The sequence below is a fragment of the Lutzomyia longipalpis genome, chromosome 1 (assembly GCF_024334085.1).
Source record: "Lutzomyia longipalpis isolate SR_M1_2022 chromosome 1, ASM2433408v1".
Lineage (NCBI taxonomy): Eukaryota > Metazoa > Arthropoda > Insecta > Diptera > Psychodidae > Lutzomyia > Lutzomyia longipalpis.
This window is the reverse complement of record NC_074707.1, coordinates 32,688,266-32,707,498: the sequence shown is the minus strand read 5'-3', so window position 1 is coordinate 32,707,498 and position 19,233 is coordinate 32,688,266. Positions and strand designations below refer to the sequence as shown.

The 19,233-nt window shown below is 33.5% G+C and overlaps 1 protein-coding gene across 1 annotated transcript; it reads right to left on the bottom strand.

Moving 5' to 3' along the window:
* Positions 1-9,421: 9,421 nt before the first annotated feature.
* Positions 9,422-10,339, bottom strand: LOC129788487 (uncharacterized). The gene has a single exon (XM_055824648.1). It carries the CDS (start codon positions 10,337-10,339, stop codon positions 9,422-9,424), a length of 918 nt encoding a protein of 305 aa, XP_055680623.1.
* Between the last annotated feature and the right edge of the window lie 8,894 nt (positions 10,340-19,233).

Genomic DNA, 19,233 nt, shown 5'->3' with positions numbered 1-19,233 from the left:
AGCTCCGATGCTTTTGTTGCGAATCCATGGGGATGATTCATTTGGGAAATTTGGATTTTAAATTAAATCCTCTAAATCTCCAACATATCCGCAATATGTGTTTGATGTCATTCCAATGGATACCGCACGGATACCACAATCATCAGCTGAGTACATACATAGTAAGCTGAATATGTAATGAATTTATGATTTTTGCTTCACTATTTTTGAATATTAATTTTAAGCTTCTGAAATTTAAATTTTAATTTCTACAATCTGCCAAAATTCTCCTTTGATATAATCTGTAAAAAAAATCATAGCAAAAAGCAACAGAAATCTGAATAAACTGCGCAATCGATTGAATATAAAATGTGGATACACCTAAAGCGAAAAAGTAATTCATCCGACAGCGGAAACCTTCATCTGTTATTTAAAGCTTTCTCTATTGATTTTTCAATTTTCATAAAATACTTCCTTGAGAATGCTGTATCTGATATTTCTGCACATCTTCGTAGTTACCTTTCAGATAAATTGAAATGCAACAAACTTATTTTATATTACTTCATAAACAGGTAGATTCCTTAAATGGAAATTACTCCAGGAAAAGCATGAAAAAGACATACAAGTAATGAGACTGTCACCGAAAATAAATCCACTATTTTCACACTCAAAACCTCGTTCAAAACATTCGTTTATTTTTCAGCAGGTACGGTGTGAAAATCATGTAAAACGACATGGAGGTTTGAGAAATAAAAGAGAAATAATGTCGCGAAATGTTTTCACAAATGCCTGGTACACTCATGAATAAGAAATTCTCTTGGCAAAAATCGTTTCCATATCTTTGAACGGAAAATAGGCAAAATTTCATGTACGAGAAAATCGCGGCATGAATGAAAATTTCACATAGCGCGTGGGTGGAATTATGCATGTAAATCGTGAAAAGGATAAAACATTAGTTGGGGGAATATGTGAACAACATATTTTTCTTTTTTTTTTCTTCTAAAAATGGCAAAAGCTCTCTGTGAAGAGATGAAATGATTCTATGAAGAGCATAAATGGAAACAGTTGAGATGGAAAATCATAATCTACAAATCTGTTGGGCTTTTCAATTAAATACCTACATAGTACCCAAAATTCTCTTAATTTAATATAAATCCTCGTAAATGTGAATGGAAGTTTTATTCGACTTTAAATACTCCGTAGCTGCAATTTACTAGAATTAGGGAATAAACGACTCTCATTTAGTTGAGGAGAGCCCTTATCCAATGTTTACCCAGCACGAGCTTAAAGAGTTAGCACCCCCCAAGTGTGATTGTGATTTTCGTATATATACAACATGGGTGGATTGAGTGAGTTTCCCACGAATTGAAAACCTAAATAAACCACCAGTCGTACCGCATTAAATTGAAATGCCATGGAGGCAGAAGCAGCGCACAGAATGGGGTTGAATGCGGGAAAATTCATAAATTAACTTGTACGAAAGTTGATTAAGAAAATTCGTTGTAGCACAATCCCATGAATTTATTATATATCGCAATATAATATTAAAAGTTTTCCGTTACAAAGAGGGATATCGTATTTAAATCGTATTCCTATGCCCAGAGGAGATTTCTCCATGACGCAGCCTGAAAGATTTTTAATTAACTTTTTGCATTTTTGCTATAAACCCCTCTATTGAGCCCGTACAGAACTGACATTTAATTAAGATGATAAATTGTGCGTGATTCAGGGGTGGGCAGTGGTCTAAAAAAAACCCACAGAAAGTAGCTAAAATTAGGTAAAAAGAATGAAAAGAAATATTTCTAAAAGAGACCAAAATAAAAAGAAATCTCTTTGTAGGTATTATATAAATTGTTCAATTCGAAGGTATTTATGTTCATTTTATGCTACCTATTTTCAAAAATATGCTCTTTGAATTCACACATGTAAAAACTTCCACGCTGCTAATATTTAGGTCAATCATAGCGCATCCAGTTATAAGAGCTGGTGTTCCACAACGTGCAGGGGGTAACTTAGTCATGATTTGACTGCACCGCGAGTGGCAAGAGTGGCAAATTACACTAGAGAAATTGCAAAAGAGTGGCAGAGTGGCAAAAAAAGTGGCAAAGTGGCAAAAGTGGCACATTGAGTGGCAGAGTGGCAAAAAAAAGTGACAAAGTGGCATTATTATACAATACAAACTACATATTTATTGAATATGATTAAATGGATAAAAGAAGTCGTGGAGTAGCAATTGCAATCAAAAGATCATTAAAATTTTAATATTTACCAACAAATCATAATAAACAGAAATTATTAAATTACTTTTTATTGAAGACACATACATATGAGTACCAATAATAGAATTTAATTATTGCTGCTAATTTTGCTGGTTTTAATTTAATACTAGATGTGAGCATCATTTTCTGTCTAACATTAAAAAGTGACAAATTATGGGAGGATTCATTTTCTTTCTATGTTGCAATCTAAATAGTTGGCATCGTTTTTGGAGATGACTACAAGCTAAAAGAGCGGGGGCTTTGTTGTTTGATTAGATATCTCATAGATATTTCACTGTAAACTTTCTAAATTCACTTGCATGTTTTTCTTTCTTCAAAAGTTAATTTATCTACTATTAATATAGTTTTGACTCAGATTTTGACAAAAAGTCTGAATTATATGACAATGACATTAGGTACAATTTTGCTTGTCTTCGACAATATACTTACCTGTACCTTTTTCTTTTAACTTTTCTTGAAAATATAAATTTCAATGAATTTTCAATTGCAAAGTTAAACATAACGCGTCCAGTTACTAGAGTTGATATACCACAACGTGGAGGAGTCAGTCTATGTGTTGTAATTGTTTTGCAAGAACAAAATTTTAGCTAGCAAACTTCGCGGGGATTTGTTGCGCTTCGCGCAAATTTTAACGATAAGAAATTATGATAGTTTAGAAATAGATTAGGACCGTTACTTTATCAATCCAGAAAAAAAATTGCAAAGAGAAGAAATCATTTTCATACAACATTTCGGGCGCCAAATTCAAAAATTCGCAAAAGAAGCATGCATTTTAAATGGTGGCTACTTGAGGGGGGCTTTGGGGGGAAAGTGAATACGGCCATCTTAAACCGCCTGATATAAGATGCTTTTGTACCAAATTTCATCGCGTTCGGTCAAACGGTGTAGATTTGTATAGCCGAACACGAATGAATATTACCAACAAACAGACCTTTCTTTAATATATAGACGATCGGACTAACGGTGTAGAAATGCATAGCTGAACAGACACGAAATCCTTTCTTTATTATATAGAAGACTAGTCAACCCGAGCCCCCAATCACGTGTGAGCAAACTCCATTTTAAGCTATAAAAGGGGGGCGTATATTAGTAGGAGGGATGAATAATACGGTACCCCGAAAAATTCTAAAAATAAAAAAATCCCGTTATCTGACCCTTCAGCAGGTAGAAAGTGGGAAAAATTAGTTTTTCTGTGGGGGCGCTACAAAGGGGGGTTGGGGCGGAATCCCATATAGCGCTTGCAACTCGTATTGACCCCCTCTACCCCCATACCAAATTTCATCAAGATCGGCCCAGCCGTTTCGGAGGAGTTCATGTGCCACAGACAGACAGACAAACAAACTTTTCAGCTTTATATATTAAGATGAAAGACATGAGTAAAAAAAAAGTAGTTGGAGGAATTGATAATTTTTTTTCAACCAAGGTGCTTATCCGCATGGATGCAGCATATACAGCCTCCACACCTTCAAATTTTATGTAAATACTCAATTTTGTAAATAAATTAATAAAATCATTTAATTAATTAATATAGGAATTATTTAGTCGCTTGTATCAGCACATGTAGTAAAGACCATACAACTCAATGGTCTTTACTACAAGTGCTGATACAAGCGACGATTTGTTGAATTAAAAATACGATTACGTGGAAGTAAGACAGAAGAATATCGAAAAGAAAAGAAAAAACCATTATTTAATTCAATACTAATTTAATTTAAGTCCACAAGGAATGGTTTAAGAGATTTCTGAAGTTCTAGAATGGTATAGAGAATTGCAAAACGTTTAATTTGATACCAATACGAACAAAATCGGTCAAGCAGTTCTGGAGATATAGCTCTTAGAACTTTTCAAATTTAAGAATTTTTCAAATGGCGATATCTTCTAAACGGCGACATAGAATTTCTTCATTTCTTGCATGGTAAAAGATTATGAACTGATACAACATATCAAAATTAAAAAAAAAATTGCCTAATGAGGACTCGGAGATATTGCCCCTTAAAGTTAGACAATTTTTGTTTTTGAGTTTAGCGCTTCTTGCTGTCGTTTTTGGAACTTGGAATGTTCTAGATAGTTGTAGGGCTTCTTAAAACCTTTAATTTGATACCAAGATGGTTTAAATCGGTCAAGCCGTTCTCGAGTTGTATAAAAAAAACACTTTTCGCTTTAGGCCGCCATATTTGCTAAACGGCTTGACCGATTTTCAAGTAGTGGTTGATGGTAGTTCAAAATGGCGAACAGCGGCCATCTTGGATTTTAAAAATAAAAAAAATTAAATTTTTCACTCATTCTATAAAAAAACTTTAAACCGTTAGTCTCTACCGTTCTCGAACTATAAGGCAAAGTTTGGCCGACCGGCAGGACGGCCGGCCGGCCGAATCAAAAAATTTCAACAACTTTTTTTTTTTTCATAATGTGGAATGTCCAAAACGTGCTTATACCAAGTTTGAGGCCAATCTGAGATAATCAGTTTTTCCGATGATTACAATACATACTTGATATGCTACGATTGTGGTAATAACATCTAATATTTTTTAATTGTTTAACTTTGATGTGTAATTTACTGTTAATTTTTAACAAAAAAAATGAAGAATTCTTAAGTTATTCATTGTAAAATAATTTTTTGTTACTTTTTTTCTATTTAATTCAACCAATTTAGCGAAATAAAATAAACTATTATCGTTTATTAAGTCAGCAAAATAAAATATATTAACAAAACTTTATGAATCTTTTTTTAAGTAGATAAATTGAATGAATGAATGAATGAATGAATGATAAATTCTTTTTGTCTTTTTCAATTTTCGAAAATTTTCAAAAATATAAGAAAAATAAAATTTTAGTGGTCAACAAAGGAATCACAGAAGATATTGCAGGCTTATCCTTATTGTTTTTTTTTGCTGACATTTGCAAGGTCATGGTTGCGTTTTTTTTCTTGAGCAATTAAACCGGATTTTTTCTTTAGAGGCACTGAATTCTTAGTATCAAAACATTCCTATGAATCTAAAACATATGTAAAGGACATAAACTGCGAATTTTTCAGTTAATATTATTGAAAAAATAATGTTTTGAAATTTGCAGCGGGAGGAGCGGGAATCAAATTACTGTAATATGACTGTAATATGACCGTTGGCTTATTACTCTCTCGCAGTAAAAATCCAGTAATTTTTCGCAGTCCCTATTAACGTTAAAATTACCGAGTCAAATTACCGTCAGATGACTCTTGCAAAAATCTATAGTTATTTTACAGTAATATGACAGTAATATTCTTCAGTCCTGGCGACATTACATATGACCGTCATATGACCGTCATATTACCGTATTATTACCAATTTAGTCATATTTTGCGAATTGTGTGTTCAAATACTCGAATGAATAAAAAAAGTGGCAGAGTGGCAAAAAAGAGTGGCAGAGTGGCAAAAGTGGCAAAAAAGTGGCAAAAATGACTTAAAAAGTGGCAGAGTGGCAAACAAGTGCACCGCGAGTGGCAGAGTCGGATACCCCCTGACAACGTGTGAAGTTTGTTAATGAGTTGTAATTTAATTTGTTAGAACTTTTCAAATATAAAAATTGAAAAATTCTTCTATTTTAAAGTTCTAAGTTTATCTGGTTTATCTGTAAATTGATAAGATGTTAGCTGTAAACACACTTTTAAACACATTTCCTCACAAAATTTTTCCAAATTAAAATATTTAAAAAATTTCTCCTTTGAATTCCCCGCAATTCAGTTTAATTAATATTAAAAGTACATACCTCAATAAGTGAACATAATACTGTGCGTAGGTTGAAAATATTAACATTAAAAGCCGCATTATTCAGTGATGAATTATTGTGATTTGTAATTTAGGATTAGTATTGAAAACGATAATTAATTACCAAATATTTGAAACCGCTGCAAAATACAAAAAGGCACAATAGTTCGATTTTCACATGATGAATTAGTATCAATATCAAACCATTTTCATAGTCCTATTAGGTAAATGCACATAGGTAGGTAACCAATAGGTTTATGAAATTATGAAATGAAATATTTTCCGTTCAAAAAAGCTCTCTTAAAACTAAAATTTCAAAAGCAATGAAAACCAAAAATTAAAGTATTAAATTCTTATATATTTTTAGCACCTAGAGAAAACCATTTATGTGGCAATTTGCGAAATCGGGTCAGATACAATATTAAGCAGCGTGAAATCCATTACTATGTTTTCTATCCTCACAGACCAAAAGTACATTAAATAAGTTGCATAGAAAAGGCAAGCTCATGAGTGGGTAGGGATAATGTGTTGGACCACACACTGTCTTCTCACTGCAGTCCCCATTGACCACACATAAAAATCAATTTATCCAAAATCTCACTTTTCTCGCATGTAAATGCTCCCCGTTGACAAATCCATTCAGAGAGGGATTTTATCTTGTGGATTTTATATTATGTAAATTTTCTCTGCTTTTTTTGTGTCATTTGTAAAGCACATCCTTTTACCTCTCGTCTTTTTTCACTTTTATATTTTCCACATAAAACTTGAGTGCCCTTAAAGGATACCTCTCCTTTACCTTTTATATTGAAAAGGAAAATGTTTTTTATAGTTTCTCAATTTACTTCTGGTTCTTTGATGGCTTCTTAAGGATATTTCGGTGGGTTTATCTCATTAGGAAACTTTCTCTAGATTGATTTAACCCTTTTATGACCATTTTATGGATTATGCTTCATTCGATCATGAATCTGAATTTTTTCTGACCACAAGAAATCACCAAGAAAGTCTTCTTTAAATCTACAAAAATTTAATTTCTGTAAAAACTTTTTTTTTTATCAAAGGGTTAATTCGTACAGAGAGAAGGTTTTGAAGGTATAAACCAACGGTTTTCCATTTATGTACCGCAACAACGTAATTGGAGTTTTTTTAGTCTATGTAACAGACTCATCTTTCAAAGGTTTTTAATTTATTTACATAGGACGAGTGTAAATGATCTTTTACAAGAAGAAAATTCCATTCTCTTTGAAATTCCAATGCAAAATTCAAAAGCACAAACAATTCAGCTTCAACACACCAAAGCCAGCTATGTATATAGGTAATTCTAATTAATCGTGTATAATTTTATACAAAATAAAAGCCTGAAGCTATTTTCTTACTCTCGCTGCTCTTTTTTATAATAAACTTCAGAGATTCTTTTTTCCCGATAAATATAATTTGTACTTTTTGGCAACAAAAAAAAAAGGAGCAAATCCCGTGGGAAATGGTCAAAAGTTTATTTTTGTAGCATGATAGCCTCATGGCAGAGCGGTGGAGCTTATAATGCTCAATGTGGTAAAAATTACAAATTAAATAAAATGGAGGATGGGAGAGAGACCTTTGTCAGCTAAAGGCAAAAATCTCTTGAATGCTTGAAATTTCTCCTTTTTTCACGACACCTTTTCTTTTGCCCTCGCTCCGTAAAACATATTTCGTGGTAATTAAGATTACACCACCACCCGGCGCCTCCATCATCATTCGTGTGCAAATCTCAATTAATTTGGGGTACAACTTTTCCCACAAGAAGGGCTGCTTTTTACGACACAGAAGGAATTTTTGTGTATAAATTTTCTCCTTTAAAACTGATACACTTCCATTAAAATTGACGGTCTTTATGAGATACTCTGTGGAGAAAGGACTCACAGCTTTAATGCTCAATGTTTTCTTTTACAACAAAAATGATGGGGAAAATTGAGAAAACACTGATTTGCACTTTACGTTTGTTATCCATATTGTATACGCTACATTGTGTGTACTTTGAAGGCTATTGTGTGACGCGCACGGGCTGCCAGGTACGGGGTAAGAGTGCATTGTGAGGGGTGGAAGGTATTAATGAGTTGAGTACCTATACGCACAAATGCCAACAGCAGACATTAACAACACTTTTGCTCAATTTTATGGATATTTTGCAACAAGTTAGTTGTATTTCACAGCATTTGCACACAAAATGTAGGTAACAGCATAACTATGTAGGTACATAACTATATATATTATCAAGTAAATATAGGGTTAAATTTAATTGATTTCCCTTCAATTGCTTTCAGGACTCCAAAAAAAAATTAACAGCTTTTGGTATCATTGTCGGTGCATTAGTAATAATGGCAAAAGTGCTTCCTTTACGATCACCAACATTGTTGATATTGCAGCACCCTTATTTTGGTGTATTTGACACCATAAAACTGCGCAAATGCTACCCCCAAAGAAAACCATCCGAAGTTCCCATATGCAATCACGCGGTTTTATATGCTTCTGCATATTAAATGTTTATGTGAAACAAATTTTATCTCAACTTTATGACTCTGGACAGGGGCAGTGCCGCAGTAAGAAGGTCACAGTCGCTATAACACCTCCAATGTAATGACACAATAAAGTCATTCTTGGAAAATGTCACAGCTTACATTACCCTCTCGCAAATCGCACGTAAACGATATGAGAATCGGTGTTGAGGTAAAAGCTTGCGGGGAAAATCTGTTTGCTGAAAGTCAATGTAAAACATTTTATCATTCTATAATCTCGATATATTCCCATCTTGAGGTTAGAAGAAGGAGAGAATAAAGTACGAAGAACATTCAACTTAAATTGTATTCAATTAGTTTGTGAAACTTTGTACAAGAATATTATAATACTTTAGTCATGTCTCCCAGGAATTATATAGTCTAAAGGGGATGAGAGTACGACCCAATCGCGACGTGAAATTTCTACACTAATAGACAAATTTCTAAAGAACTTTGTTGCAGATTTTATTTTAGGTTGGAAAGTTCTAATGCGTTTCGAGCAAAGACATTATTTCAAAGCAAATTCAATATAAGTGCACATTATGACTTGATGACTTAATTGAATAAGCACATGATAGTTCGCACGTAAAGCTTTCAACGTATAGAAGTTATTAAGTATGTATACATATATGTAGAATAGTTTATTTAATTGGTAAAGAGGTTGATGGTACATGAGGTGATTTTTCTTTCGTCACAAATTTTCACGGCTTATCTTTGCACTTGTCGTCTACTCTCTCTCTCATGTTCTCACACACTCTACTCTGATTTTACATCCAAATTCTAATATTCCCACATTCGGCCATCCTACACCAATCATCCGTCCTCGGATGATCCCTTCACAATCCAGCTCCGTCGCCAAGTCGTCATCTTTGTAGCTCAATCCGTCTTCACATCATTTCGTCTTGATTTTGCTGTTGACCTCCCGATAGTCGAAATACAACACTCTCGGTCCACTGCTATTCTCTGGCATCTCCTTCAAGATATCTTCCAAGACTTCCAGCTCAACAGTCTCAATTCTTCTCCTGCTCGTCTCAACAACAAATTCCAATTTTTCATGATCCTTCACAGTTTCCCTGGCGTCCGTCTTCTCATTGATCTTCTCATCGAGTTGATCCTCGTTCATCTTTTCATCCAGTTGATCCTCCTTGATCACATCCTCCTCTGAACTCATCACAAGGCTTGCAATCTCTTGGATTTCCTCTTCAAACTTCTCATCAATTTCCTCAAATGCTTCCACAAGAGATTCATCTCCAACTTCCACAAGTTGCTCATCATTTTCTTCACAATTGGAATTTTCATCAACTTCTTCTGGGGCTTCATCATCAACAGATTCTCTATCTCCACAATTCTTTTGAATCTCCACAACGATCTCATCTATTACTTCACATACCTCATCGTCTGATTCTTCTTCAACGTCATCGTCTTCATCCACAGAACCTTCGTCTTCATCCTCAGAATCATCTTCATCTTCATCGTCGGATTCATCTTCCTCGGATTCATCATCTTCTTCGTCAGAATCATCATACTCTTCTTCTTCATCGTCACTAGGCACTGCACAACTTTCCTCGCGTTTAAACTCCTCCACAAGTCCTTTCCTCAATGCTCTCCAGTTGGTCAGGCCTCTCGTGCAACTCAAAAACATCCTCGCCGTACTCTTCATTAACTTCCGGCAATACACAAATCTTTGGATCTCGTCCCATCGCTGCTTCTTTGCCAAATTCTCAAACTTCTGCAGCCACTCACCAAAATTCTCATGGCGTTCACCCGTGAAGGTTCCCAATTTCTTCTCAATGTCACAAAATTCTCGCATCTCTCGTCTCAGCGTCTCAAAGGTCCTGAGCTAGTGAAATTCTTCCTTCAGCGTCTCGGCGTCTATCGTCTCAGCGTCTAATTCCTCCAGAAGAATCTCCGTCGTGTGCTCATTCACTCGTCACACATCACAACACCTCAATCTACCATTCAGAGCCTCTATCCCGGTTGAGCCCCCAAAATTGTAGAATAGTTTATTTAATTGGTAAAGAGGTTGATGGTACATGAGGTGATTTTTCTTTCGTCACAAATTTTCACGGCTTATCTTTGCACTTGTCGTCTACTCTCTCTCTCTCATGTTCTCATACACTCTACTCTGATTTTACATCCAAATTCTAATATTCCCACATATATACATTAAATATATATAATGTACAACATATATAATACACATAGTACGTGAAATCTATAATGCATAATGGGGTTGAAGTTAATTCTCTAAAGTTATTTGCTCACCTCACTCGCACTTTCCTTTGCATTCCTGAAGCGTAACGATACCTTATTTGCGCAAGGGTGGGAAAATACACGGAAAGTAAATTATGTTTGTTACCACACAATCAACTAATATCAACTCCCTCTCACGATGAAGTTCTTCCTCAATTATATATCCTTCTTTCGATTGAATTTCTTTCCAAAGAACATAAGGTGCCATTAAAGCAATATATATTTACATGTATAGGTACATAATGATTGAAAGAACATTAATTTCTTCCATGTAAAGTGATTAAGTGTCGATGTTAAATAATTAAGGTTTTTTTTTGTACTCTATTGGAGTTCCATACACCCCAAAATTATCCCCTAATGAATGTCATTCTGTGAGTATTCCGATTCATTGTTAGACAATTTGGAGCGTAGTATGTATTAGAAAGAGGAAGAAAGAAAAGTTTATACGTGAAAGTTCAACAAATGTCTAGAACCCAACTTTTTATCTGTGTAATAACATTTAATGACTTCATCTTTTGCATAATCGTAAAAAGGTTGATTAGGGGAAAATTGTCTGACGTTTTATTGATGTAATAAAATATGTATTTTTATATAAAAATTTACCCCTCCTGGAATTTTCTTCCTTTTTTTTCTTTGCTTCAAGACATCCCTAATCCTATACGGAGATATAATATCTTTTGGGGTATTCGCTACTCGATGGTGGTTCGATAAACTCACGGGGAGGGGTTGCATTCTGTAAAATGACCCTTCTTGAAAGTAAATTGAAATTTGCGAGAATGTTGGAACTCCATTTACTTCTTCGTTTTTTCCTTCGCACAGTGAGAAAGATATGTGATACACGTGAAAATTAGTGAGCGCACAAGGAATACAAAGATATCTTTCTCATTACAACAAGAGGGTTGATTACATATTCCCCAAAGATTCTTTTCCTGTGTACCTTCACCTTTTGCCCGCTTAGACACATTCACCCGGTGTTCTAATATACAATCATTAGGGTACAGCTTGTATTAGTGTTTAATTTCGTGTAAGGATATTTCCCGTCTTTTCTATTCTATTTTATTGCTCGATTATTGCGTTAGGAGTCGTACACCAGTACCGCAGTTAAGAGAATACATCCCTTTATATCTCTTTTGGGGGGTATTGAATATAGCGCAATTGGAGCAAAATATTCTTGTGAATCCACAATCTTCTCCTCGTAATCCAGACTTTGTACTCTTTGTATGGTGAATTGGAGCTACTTAAATAAATAATTTTATATTATAGTATACAAGTTGAAGCGTTTAGCTCATTCTTCTCCTCACTTGTCAGTTCATCACACTGTCCAGAGACAAGAGTGGAGTTAACTGGAAAAGAGTTATTGAGATCATCATCTTATATTGTGATATGTTAGCTCGTAAAATAATTTATTACGCCATCTTTTTCCATTCGAAATTGATTTTTAGCCATTATGCGCAGTGTTTGCTCCTAAACAGATTATCTCAATATTGGAAAGGGGTTGAACTTTGCTTCATCCCTCAACATTGAATGGCAATATGTGGTTTACTTTACGACACGTAAAATGGAAAAAGTTTTCTTGAGGAACAAAGAAAAGGAAAAATTATTGTTTTTCTTTTATTTTATGGGTTATTGTATAGCACAAATTGAGCCTTTATCTTTCGTCCAAAATACTTACTCGCTCACCGATTTGTTGAGCGTTTGTCTTGAGCGAGAAGTCTCAAAAAGCTATATTTATTTTGTTAAGATTCTGACTGTTTTTTGAAATTCCTTCAGTTTTTTTTAGCTGTGATTCTTTTTTAATTAAATTTTTATCCAGATGAAAGCTTTAGTGGAAATTCATCGTAATTTCCATCCATTATTGAATAGAAGTTAAACAATCACTCCTGATGAATTGAGTTATAATTATAAATTCAATCAGCATAAATTGCAGTAATTATTCCAAATTAATTATTGCTCTGAAACTTCCCAAACTCATTCTGAATTTTACTAATATTTCCTAGAATTTCTAATAAGAGTAAGAAAACAGAAACAAGGATTGTTTTCATAGTTTTGAGAAACATTTATTTGTAACTACAAGATTTATACATCAAACATTAATTTTTATTTAATTTTTATTTTTTTTGTTTTTTTATTTTAAAGAGCCCTTACTTTACGAGTATGCTTAGATTGTGTAATGTGTAATTGTGTAAAGGTAAAAAAATACATAAAGTTTCATATTTTTATCACAATAAAGCACAAACTTGAACAAGAAGTTCTAAACATGCCAAGTTTTTTTTTTATTTTTCAAATTTCATATCACTCTATATAAAGGTTTTCTTATACAAAGCTTTAGTTTTTCAAAGCTAGGCTATTGTTCTTTTAAGGTCAGGCTCTTGAGCTGCTAAGGCGATTGAACCTAGAGCTCAACCTAAGCTAAGCCTAAATGAAACTAAAGCCTTTCTGAAAAACTAACTAAGCCAAAATTAGTTGAGTATTACATCCTAAATATCTAGTTCTTAGTAACGTTGGTGCGTACAGTGTAAGTGCTTTTAAATTTAAGCTTCTATACTTATGGTGTAGGAAGGCACGGTTTACGACTTTTAACACTTCAATCCATTTTTTTACACATTATGGTGATTTACAATCAGAATTGTAGTAAATTAAATTGACTGATCTTCATAAACATATAAGTAACTACAGTAGGTAAGAAAACATATTAAACAAGTGTTGTCATAAGGGCAGCATACGTGATGGCCAATTTAACAATCTAAAAAGAAAATGTTCTTTGTTATTTTTTATCCTTTATGTATTGTGCTATTTAAGAACAGAAGAAAGTTAAAGACTCACCTGAATAAATGCATATATATTGATAGGATACATTCCTCCTGCTTTAATCGCATAGTTTCTCTGGGAAATTTGTAAAATAAGAAGTAATTTCTTTTGTTCTGCAATGGAAAATTCATACCAGTTTATCTGATACAATTCTTCAGTAATATTTTCAGTTTTCACTGTTAGTATTTCCCCAAAGATACAAAATATGAATAATTGTATTATAATTAATACTCCACAATAGTACATCATGAACTCATTCGGTGTTACGATTATTAATGAAATCATAAATGCTAGTAATACCATACTTGAGAGAAATTGCGTAAGAGCTATGATGGATATCAAATAGTTAAATTCATTTAGTTTCATTATGATCTCTAAGTGAAGTAGATAAACTTGTCTTAGTATTTTAGGGTAATTTTTTGAGTAAGTTGCGTCTCTCATGAGCCTTATGGCGCACTTCATGGCATCGAGGAATCCCATTATATGTAGACCTGTTATAAAGGATGGACTGTCCGTGAGGCCGTAGGATGTTCCAATAATGATAAAAACTATAATATGGCTTGTAACTATTACAAGATTAAAGTACTCGTTGTTTTCACTTAAATATGGTATCATAAGCCAATACTTTCCTTCCTTTCCTTCTAAACCACGAACTATAAATACGCAAGAATACAGAGTTCCAGCTACTGCGAAAAGTGAGTTGTATATCCTATAAAAAATATATAATAGTGTGCTTTTAAGTAAATGTAGGAAAATCTTTGAAAAAAACACATACAAATGTTTTTTAATTACTTACACGACTGCAATTATTGCAAATTTCCGTGCTGCCAACAGTTTTTGACTAACAACCGTATCAATCAGAGGGTCAAAATGTCTTGTTTCGAAAGTTTTTGCCCATTTAAGAAGATTTAGCATTTCATCTCGATGGATATTTGAAAAGATTTTCTTTATAATTATTTGGGATATAGCACACATGAGGATTATGCCAAAAAGAAATGAATCTAATCCCGATGGATCGCCGAAGTGATAATAGATATCGTAGAATGAGACTACAACCGTAAACATTTCAACGATAACGAAACAAAACATTGTAAAACTTTTACACCACTGTTGCTTAAATATAAAGTGGAGGGTTGCAATGTTAAAGACAACACTGAAGTACTCATCGAAGTTTTCAACAATTTTATCCATCTTGATAAGCTGAATGATTCTTACTGTCCTCAATGGTGGACTTCTTGTCTTTTTATATCATTTTTTTTCTGCGAAATTTTTACATGTAATTTTTATTACTTCAATATGCAAATTTTTCCAGTTTTGTGAAAAATTCGATGTGGATTTTTTCTGGGAAATATCATGTGGCTTTCAAAGAATTAGACATACATTTTTAATCATGGACATTGTAAACAGAAAAGATTCTACGTGTCAGCGAAAGGGTTGCGCAAGAACTAGGTGGACAGGCTTGAAAATTTTATGAAAACAATATCGAATTTTCTAGCATCGTATTGCTGGTTTTTTTTTATGTAAATGAAGGACTAATTGAAAAGGAAAATTTTAACTTAGAGTTTTTAATGCAGTTTTCCTTAAAGCAAAAGATTTAAATTGTCCGAATGATTTTATTTTCTTTTATTTATTCTAATGTTTTGTCGGGGTACTCTACTTATGCACCCCTTCTGCTCACACTTCCCTCCCACATTAATGTAGGCTCCCCTATTGCAGCTGTAAATGGAATATGTTGAAGATTTCAACCACGGGTTGACTAGTTGAATTATATTTATAAATTCTATCAGCTTAAATTGCACTCGAAATCCTTTCTTGCGCTTAAACTTCCCAAACTAATTCTGAATCTTACTAATATTTCCTAGAATTTCTAATAAGAGTAAGAAAACAGAAACAATGATTGTTTTTATAGTTTTGAGACACATTTATTTGTAACTACAAGATTTATTACATTGAACATTAATTTTTATTTTATTAGGGGCCCTCACTATACGAGTATGCTTAGATTGTGCATTTGTGTAATTATAAACGAGTCGAAAAATTTTAAGATTTTTTAAATGATTTTTTTAAATTTTAAAATTTCTTTTTTAGCAGGTTTTTAGGCCCAGTTTAAATATTTAGGGTAAGGCCTCAGTTTTTATGATCAACCAATTTTTAACCAATTTTTAGTTTTTTTTTAAGATAAGGTTAATTATTTTTAATACAGGCTTTTAAGATTAGCCGTAACTAGTCGCAATTAGTTCCAAATTCATCCTGTCCTAATCATTGAAGTCTGACCTTAAAAACCTGTAAGAGCTTGTATTAAGTAACTATAACTCAGCCGAATTTTGTTGTGAGTTTTACGCTAAATATCTAATGCTTAGTTTAGTCGGTGCATACAGCGTGGGAGTGCTTTTAAATATAAGCTTTAACATTTAAATCCATTATAAAGAAACATACTAAACGAACGTTGTCATGAGAACAGCATAAGTGATGGCCAGTTTAAGAATCTAAAAAATTAACTTTGTTATATTTTTAATCTCTGTGCTATTTAAGCCAGAAGAAAGTTAGAGACTCACCTGAATAAACGCATAGATATTAATAGGATACATTCCTCCTGCCTTAATTCCATAGTTTCTCTGGGAAATTTGTAAAATAAGAAGTAATTTCTTTTGTTCTGCAATGGAAAATTCGTACCAGTTTATCTGATACAATTCTTCAGTAATATTTTCAGTTTTCACTGTTAATATTTCCCCAAAGATGCAAAATATGAATAATTGTGATATAATTAATACACCACAATAGTACATCATAAACTCATTTGGTGTTACGATTACTAATGAAATCATAAATGCCAGTAATATTATGCTGGAGAGAAATTGCGTAAGAGCTATGATGTACATCAAATAGTTAAATTCATTTAGTTTCATTATAATCTCCAAGTGAAGTAGGTGAACTTGTCTAAGTATTTTTGGGTATTCTTCTGCGTAAGTTGCGTCTTTCATGAGCCTTATGGCGCATTTCATGGCATCAAGAAAACCCATTAAATGTAGACCTGTTATGAACGATGGAGTGTCTGTAAGGCCGTAGCATGTTGCAATAAAGATGAAAACTATAACATGACCTGTGACTGTTACAAGATTAAAGTACTCGTTGTCTTTACTTAAATATGGTACCAAAAGCCAATACTTTCCTTCTACACCACGAACTATGAATACACAAGAGTACAGAGATCCAGCTAGTACGAAAAGTGACATGTATATCCTATAAAAATACAATTTTTAACAAATGGAAAACTCGAAAAATCATTGAAAACCCTAAAAATGTTCTTATATTACTTACACAAATGAAATTATTATAAATTTCCTTGCTGCCAAGAGTTTTTGACTAACAACCATATCAATCAGAGGATCAAAATGTCTTGTTTCGAAAGTTTTTGCCCATTTCAGAAGATTTAGCATTTTATCTCGATGAAAATTTGAGTAGATTTGCTTTGCAATTATTTGACATATAGCACTCCCGAGGATTATACCAAAAAGAAGTGAATCTGATCCCGATGGATCGCCGAAGTGATAATAGATATCGTAGAATGACGTAACAACAGTGAAAATTTCAACGACAAGGAAACAAAACGTTGTAAGATTTTTCCACCACTGTTGCTTGAATGCAAAGTAGAAGGTTGCAATGTTAAAGAAAATACTGTAGTACTCATCGAAATTCTCAATTATTTTCTCCATCTTGATAAGCTGAATGATTCTTACTGTCCTCAATGGTGGACTTCTTGTCTTTTTATATCATTTTTTTCTGCGAAACTTACATTTTTAAACTGCATGTAATTTTTATTAGAGGCTACTGTTCGGAATTTTTACAGAGTGCTGAAAAATTCTATGTATGGTTATCTTGGGAAGTATCATGTGGCTTTCAAAGAATTAGACATACATTTTTAATCATGGTCATTGTAAACAGAAAAAATTCTACGTATCAGCAAAAGGGTTGCGAAAGAGCTTGGTGGACAGACTTGAAAATTTTATGAAAAAAATATCGAATTTTCTTGCATCGTATTGCTGGTTTTTTATGTAAATGAAAGACAAATTGAAAAGGCAAAGGAATTGATGGCGGAATGTATGAAGGATGATCCTCTATCGCAGAACAATTTTAACCCATTCCATCTTGTAGAGGATCAAAAAACATTGAAGAATCGCGAGAGAAACTCCCCAAAATCCACTGGGATCACATCGAAAAGTGCAAATAAAAATTGCAAAAAAATTCAAATATTGCGACGCCATTCGACGTTTTTTTCCCTATAAAAAATGTTTCAAAAGTTTTCTGTAGACTTGTCGCTCATTTTCTGTAGAGTTTTTTTCTAGTCAAAATAAATGTTTATTTTTTCGTTTCTGGAGTGATTTCTACATCTAAATCAGGTGATGCACAGCGAAATGAAGCTGAGGGAGGTTGATAGAACCAGCCCCTTGCAAATCAAAACAAATATTTTTACATTTTTTTGGGCCTTTTTGGTAGTGAGAATTTAAGCAAATCCCAAGGAGAGAAATCGCTTGAAAATAGGGAAAATTTTCGAAAATCCGTCGGCAGGGATACGGCGAGAATTGGTCAAAATTTCGACGCCTTGACGAAAAATGGGGAATAAAAATCCCAATTTTTCTGTCGAAAGTTCGTCGAAAGCATCTTCCCTATTTCTGCCCAATTGGGAAGCTTTGTCGAAACGTGGCCGACCATATTTCGACGGACCGTCGAAATAGGGCAGAAATAGGGAAAATTTTCGAAAGCATGTCGACATGTACTGCCTTGATTTCCTAATTATTCTTCTCTTTCTCTCCAATGATATTCAATTCAAACAATATATTTTTATATTCTTCTGCTCTTTTCACACATCGGATGATTATATTGGGGCCTCCATGGCGTTATTTTACATGACAACAATAAAATGCCAAGACAAAATGGAACACGATATTAATAAATATTAATATTTTTATATTGCGACTTATCCTGACGCTTGGTCTTTGGAAAACCATGCCACGCCCTTTTCCCGACATGAATATTTGCCATAGGCGATAAAATGCCATTGCATTTCACAAATTCAAATTTTTAATTATATTTTAATTGCACATAAAAAATGAAATTTCCCAAAACCTTGTTGAAAGTATTTTTAAAATTTCTTTACACATCCTGAAACATGTTGGTCAACTTATTTTGGATGCAAAAGTCTCAGATAATTAATAAATCGAATTTAATTTTAGCAAGTAAATTTTTGATTTGCCGCGCACGAATAAGTACGCCATTGAGCTCATTAACCTCTAAACCTTAAAGTCCATCTGTTGACAGAATATGAAATCAAAAATCTGGAGAAGGGCAGAAATTGGGAAGAAATAGGGCAAAAATTGGGAAGATTGTCGAAAGCATGTCGAATATTAGTCGACAAGTTGCCTTATTTTTTCCCAATATTTAAGGAAATGGAGGAAGGAAAAATTTCGACAGACTGTCGACACCCAATTTCCTATTGGAAAGAGGGTCGAAACTTTTTCGAAATATTTTCCACTTGGTCTGCCCAATTTTTTTCCTTAAAAATAGGGCAGAAATTGGGCTGCTTGATAAGGAAATATGCCGAATATATTTCGAAAGATGATTTCCTTCCAAAATAGGGCAGCTACT